This window comes from Musca vetustissima, unplaced genomic scaffold (assembly GCF_032173495.1).
Source record: "Musca vetustissima isolate MV318-11 ecotype Yass unplaced genomic scaffold, APGP_CSIRO_Mvet_v1 utg13449, whole genome shotgun sequence".
In the NCBI taxonomy this organism is placed as follows: domain Eukaryota; kingdom Metazoa; phylum Arthropoda; class Insecta; order Diptera; family Muscidae; genus Musca; species Musca vetustissima.
Window position 1 is genome coordinate 42655 of NW_026885415.1, and position 6371 is coordinate 49025.

A 6371-nucleotide genomic window follows, 5' to 3' on the forward strand; every position below is an offset into this window, starting at 1 on the left:
AATATATGTATGTGTGAAAGTCGGTGTCCCTCTGACTGAATTGTGTTTGCTTTAAACGGTATATACATTACAGCTTTTTACCGGGTTAACCTTCTTTATGAGGATTTATTTGACATATATGCAAAGGAATTGACAATTGAAACCCACTAGGTTAACCAAATCCGGTTTAATGTAAACGTACTATTACTTTGTGGAGTGTATATTATTGTATGATCATGACGTCAGATTCCATCATTGATGACATTTGTGAAAGAATTGATTGAGACCTGCTAGAACGCTGTCCTGCAGCAGAGTGTCTGCTCATGACACCTGTGAAGTATATATTTATGAGAATACGAAGATTATACTAGTCAATATGGCAGGTACGATCTTCTTTATCTAGAGAGGCCCAAAGGTATACGAATAAACGACTAGGTGTTCGCACCTATCATAGAGGCTCATATGAATGTTGTATTTGGCGACCATTCCCCGCAATTGTAGCAGATTAACCTAAATCGACAAAGAAGACGAAAGTGGCGATCGACTCAATTCGTATGGGATAAGGATTCATCACGCAATACTTAACACATGTCCAGCAATTAAACTAGAACCACACGACACATTTTCTAAACCCATACACCTGTCTTCGTCACATTCTACGCGCGACTAATACAGGTTCCAAAGTTTTTGAAATTGGAAATAGACAAGACAGATTGATGAAAATAAAAGTTCTTTTATAATTTACTAGTTAGTTTTGGGAGAGCGACAAGTAAAAACGTCGCTAGTTTCGACTGGGTTGAATTTTTTTTATACCCACCACCATGTGATGGGTATTAAAAATATTTGTAAAATATCAGAGCTCTATCTAAATTATTGCGATCTGTATCGAGATTTCAACAGACGGAAGGACAGACAAACATGGCTAAATCGACATAGCATTTTGTTCAGAGCAACTTTTATGGGGTCTTCGATAGCTTTGTTGAGGTGTTGCGAACGGAATGGTAATTTTTTTCCAAGTTCTTCCTATATTCTAATTCTAAACGTATTGTGGAAATGGTGTAAAAAATAAATAAAAAAGATTTGAATAAAAACACAAAATTGTGACATTTAAATATGTTAATAAAAATCCGCAAAAACAAATACCTCTAAATTTCAACACCGCGAACAAAATGTGTTTCGGAGCACTGTTGCAGAAATATTTTCGCAAAAAGAAATGCCGATCTGAAAATATAGCCCAACATTTAATGTCCAATGACTCTATATTCAGTATTGGAAGTTCTCTGATTGCCACCAAAAGTAGTTCAATGCCCATTACAGCGCCTACTCCTCCTCCCGATCCACATATAATTATAATAGGTGCGGGAGCCGCGGGATTATCATGTGCCACAAAACTTCTAGAATTTGGATTTAAAAATCTTTTAATACTCGAAGGTGAAAATCGTATTGGCGGTCGAATATTTACCCAACAATTTGCTAATAATGTAATCGATTTGGGTGCCCAATGGGTCCACGGTGAGAGGGGAAATATTGTCTATGAAATGGTACAACAGCATGATTGGCTCGAAACGACCGGAGAAATTTATAACAGCTTCGAGTGTATACGCTCAAATGGTGAGGTGTTGAGGAAGGACACAACGGATTTTTTAAAGACGTTATTGACAAGAATTTTGGAAAATCATTCGGAGGAGTTGAATAGCTTCGAAGGTTCGTTTGGTGATTTTCTCAATGAACGTTTTCAAGAAGTTTTAAGAGATTTATCGGATACAAAAATTGACAAGGAAGTGGCATGGGAATTTTTGGAGAATTTCAAAAAAATTGAAAGTTCCGAAACCGCCTCTGGCATGGAGGAAGTATCGGCTAAGGGTATCCACGAATATTGGCAATGTCCGGGTGATTATCTGTTGAATTGGAAAGATAAGGGTTATGTGCGATTCCTACACCAGCTAATGGGTTCTAATGAGGAACGACCTTTTGGTGAACTGGAAGACCGAATTAAATTCAATTGTCCCGTGGAGCACATTCGTTGGCATTTGGGAAATGGCAAGGTGATAGTACGCTGCTGCAATGGTTCACAGGAATATGAAGCTGACCATGTGATCATCACCGTATCCTTGGGAGTATTAAAAGACAAACTGGAATCAATGTTCCACCCTCCACTGCCAATGCAAAAGAAACTAGCCATTGTTGGGTTGGGATATGGAAGTGTTGGTAAAATTTTCCTTGAATTTCCAGTACAATTCTGGCCCACAGATTGGTATGGCTTTACAATGCTGTGGTTGAAACGCGACCTGGAAGATTTACAACGTACCCCCTATGAATGGGTAGAAGAGATTTTTGGTTTCTATTGTGTTAATTATCAACCCCGGGTCCTATTAGCCTGGATTGTCGGTTCGTATGTTGTGAAATTGGAGCAAATGCCAGAAGATCAAGTAATAGACGGTTGTATGTATTTGCTGAGACGTTTTCTTTGGAAATGGGAAATTCCCCAGCCGTTGAAAGTACAAATTAGTCGCTGGCAGTCGAATTCGAATTTTCTGGGAGCCTACTCTTTTCGTTCGATGTTAAGTGAACAGCTGAATGTTTCGGCTCTGCAATTAGCCCAACCATTGACAGTGCAAATGTCAGAAATTCCCGCTAATAAAAGTTGTTCATCGACGTCAGTTTTTAGTCAGGGACCTGTTGCCGATGATGCGGCGAATGAAGCCGCTGCCATTTGCTCGAAAAATATGAAACCCGTTTTATTATTTGCCGGCGAGGCCACTAGCAGGCATCATTTCTCCACCGTTCATGGAGCTGTTGAGTCCGGCTATCGGGAGGCTAATCGTTTAATTAACTTTTATAGGAAAGAATAAATTTAACTGTTTTGATTTTTTTAAATTCTGTTTTTGAAATTCATAAAAAAACTTTGTTACAGTTCTGTTTTACTTAATAGTGAAGTAATAGTGAAGTGGAAGATCAATAACTCAAAAATACACAAAAAGTACGGGTCCAGAATTGGTTGTAATTTGGTACTTTGGGTTCAAATTGCTTACCACATCTTTCTACCAAAAATTATCTTTGGTCCCTGTTTTAGGATATCCCCATATATCGATATCTTCTTGTATGTTCGGTATTTTGACACGTTTTTCATTTGAATTAGCTGTAATTTGTTATTTTAATTTCTCATTGGGTTGTAAAATCTCATTACAATGATATTGTCTTTTTAGAATAGCCCCGGTATAACAGTATCCCCCAATTTCGGCATTTTGGGGAGTACAAACACGTTTTTCAACCAAATTGGCCGTAGTTTGGTATTTTGAATTATTATTGGGTAGCAAATCCTCCTGGTAAAAATTCGAAAAACTACTAAATTAAATGTAAAGTTTTACAACAGGTGTGCCCAAAATAGGTCCCATGGGCTGTCGGTGTGTGTCAAAACTCTCACACACACAATGATAAAAATAGAAACATTTGAAAACAAAAAATATTTTCAAAATTGTCATTCATTCCTTTTTGTTTTCATACACTGAACGAAAAAATTAGGATATTTTTGGCAAAAATTAGTTCAGAAAAAGTCGAAATATGTGACCAATACAATGGGGATTGGCGAAAAAGAAGCAAATCTATCTTTATATAGGAAAATATATCATTAACAAGCATATTTGCATTGAATACAAAATGTTCTTCTGTCTTAAAATTTGAAATACAAGTTTTTACAATTTTTCTCACAGTTTAACAAGAGAGAAACATAAATTTGAAAATTGTGTATTTGAAACAAATACAATAAGAAACATTTGCATGTATTAGTGTGGACAGCCCTGTTTTACAACAATGTTCAATAAATGAGAGTCAAATGGGAAATGAGAACATTTACATACAAAACTTGAAGCAAATTACATTCAGCCAATCAGAATTCAACATTTTGAAATATTAATAAAAATATTTGTTTACTTTTTGAAATTCTGGTATAAAAATATAAGATTTTTGAATGAAAAATAATTCCAAATGCTGTTTAAATCAACTTATGGAAATGATACAAGTCGTGGATAATTTTTCAGTTGTTTTAGTGGCCTCTATGGACTTCAAATTATATTTAAACTAGTAAGGAAAGCAGTAAAGTCGGACGGGCCGACTATATGATACCCTTCACCACGTCCTAACAAACGTCGCATTTTTAAAGGACCATTCATCATCATTCTGCAACCGATACTAAATTTTTCATTAGGTCAGATATAGAAGCTATATATAAATCTGAACCGATTTTCAGGAAACTTAGCACACCTCATTATATACCTAATTCATTACGCTGTGTCAAATTTAGTGCAAATCGAAAGATATTAAGGGGCTTTGGTGGACCTTTTACATTAAATCGGACGAAAATATATATGGTAGCTATATCTAAATCTGAAGCGATTTCCACGAAACTTAACAGACATCATTCTATACCTAATTCATTACACTGTGCCAAATTTCGTGCAAATCGAAAGATATATAGGGACCTTGGTGCACAATTTGCATTAAATCGGACGAAAATATACAGTGGTGGTCACAGAATTAAAACATTTACTGTGGTAAACATATATCGATCAGCCCTCGATTAGTTTGAAGTATTTTTGAAAAATTTTTCATTCAGAACACTTCGATATACTGCACTTAAGAGATTTAGTGTGAAAATAGAAAATTTTTGCATGCAATTTTTCCATAAATAACGGTTCTTATGAAAATACCTCGACTTTGAAGTGGCCATATAATTAAAACATTGTGTGGGATTTTTTACTTTACTGCATTTTTTGAAAATATTTTTAGAAAAGCTCTTTAATTTACTTAAATTATGTAAACTAAGCACCGATAAAATCATGTACAGATACAAATTTTTGAAAAAAATCTGTAAAATCTATCAAAATTGCCAGCAATTTGTACAGTACACCTTACGTTCAGAAAATCACCCTTATTATAGAAAATAAAGGTCCGAATGCACCAGAAATTGCTAGAATTAGTAGAAAATAATTAATAATTCTCAAAATAAAGAAATATTTGAAATAAAAACTCAAAAAATTGGAATTTACCTAAAGGAACGATTCAATTTCAATAGCCTTTACTGAAGAAGGCCGGAATATTTTTGCAGTATGTGAGAAAAAATCGATTGATATTGGCATTTATTATATCAAATCGACTGTTCGAGTAGTAGGGAATATATTTTATCAAAAAATATATCTGTCAGAACAGAACGAACAGAGATAAACGCCTAGGTTGACGAGTAAAAGTTTCTGGCACACAGCAGCATTTTTGATGTTCAACACAAGACTTCAAATATTTGTCAAACTGTACAATTTTTACTTCCTTGATACTAAAATAGATTAAGTGGAAGTTATTCGAATCAAAAAATATTATTTTGGAAAAATATTTTCATGTTCAATAGATTTTAAGGGTCAAGAGTTGACCATCAAACATGCTGCTGTGTGCCAGAAATAATAAATACCAATATCAATCGATTTTTTCTCACATACTGCAAAAATATTCCGGCCTTCTTCAGTAAAGGCTATTGAAATTGAATCGTTCCTTTAGGTAAATTCCAATTTTTTGAGTTTTTATTTCAAATATTTCTTTATTTTGAGAATTATTAATTATTTTCTACTAATTCTAGCAATTTCTGGTGCATTCGGACCTTTATTTTCTATAATAAGGGTGATTTTCTGAACGTAAGGTGTACTGTACAAATTGCTGGCAATTTTGATAGATTTTACAGATTTTTTTCAAAAATTTGTATCTGTACATGATTTTATCGGTGCTTAGTTTACATAATTTAAGTAAATTAAAGAGCTTTTCTAAAAATATTTTCAAAAAATGCAGTAAAGTAAAAAATCCCACACAATGTTTTAATTATATGGCCACTTCAAAGTCGAGGTATTTTCATAAGAACCGTTATTTATGGAAAAATTGCATGCAAAAATTTTCTATTTTCACACTAAATCTCTTAAGTGCAGTATATCGAAGTGTTCTGAATGAAAAAATTTTCAAAAATACTTCAAACTAATCGAGGGCTGATCGATATATGTTTACCACAGTAAATGTTTTAATTCTGTGACCACCACTGTATATGGGAGCTATATCTAAATCTGAACCGATTTTCCCCAATTTCAATAGGGTTCGTCCTTGGGCCAAATAAGTGACCTATGCCAAATTTCATCCAAATCGGATCATAAATACGACCTGTACTTTGTTCACAAAAATACATGGACGGACTGACGGACATGCGTAAATCGACTCAGAAAGTGATTCTTTGCATATTCTCAAAAGGAACCATGTGTCTATCTCGTTTCCTTTTGCCTGTTACACAAAGACATAAAAAGTAAATAAATAAAGACATGCAAAAATGTTTTGGTGTCAATTTCTTCAAAGCAAATGAAAAAAAA

The 6371-nt window shown here is 34.2% G+C and overlaps 1 protein-coding gene across 1 annotated transcript; it reads left to right on the forward strand.

Annotated features, from left to right (window-relative positions):
- The first annotated feature begins 1148 nt into the window (after positions 1-1148).
- Positions 1149-2831, forward strand: LOC133332696 (spermine oxidase-like). Its single transcript, XM_061541075.1, has one exon. It carries the CDS (start codon positions 1149-1151, stop codon positions 2829-2831), a length of 1683 nt encoding a protein of 560 aa, XP_061397059.1.
- Positions 2832-6371: the final 3540 nt, after the last annotated feature.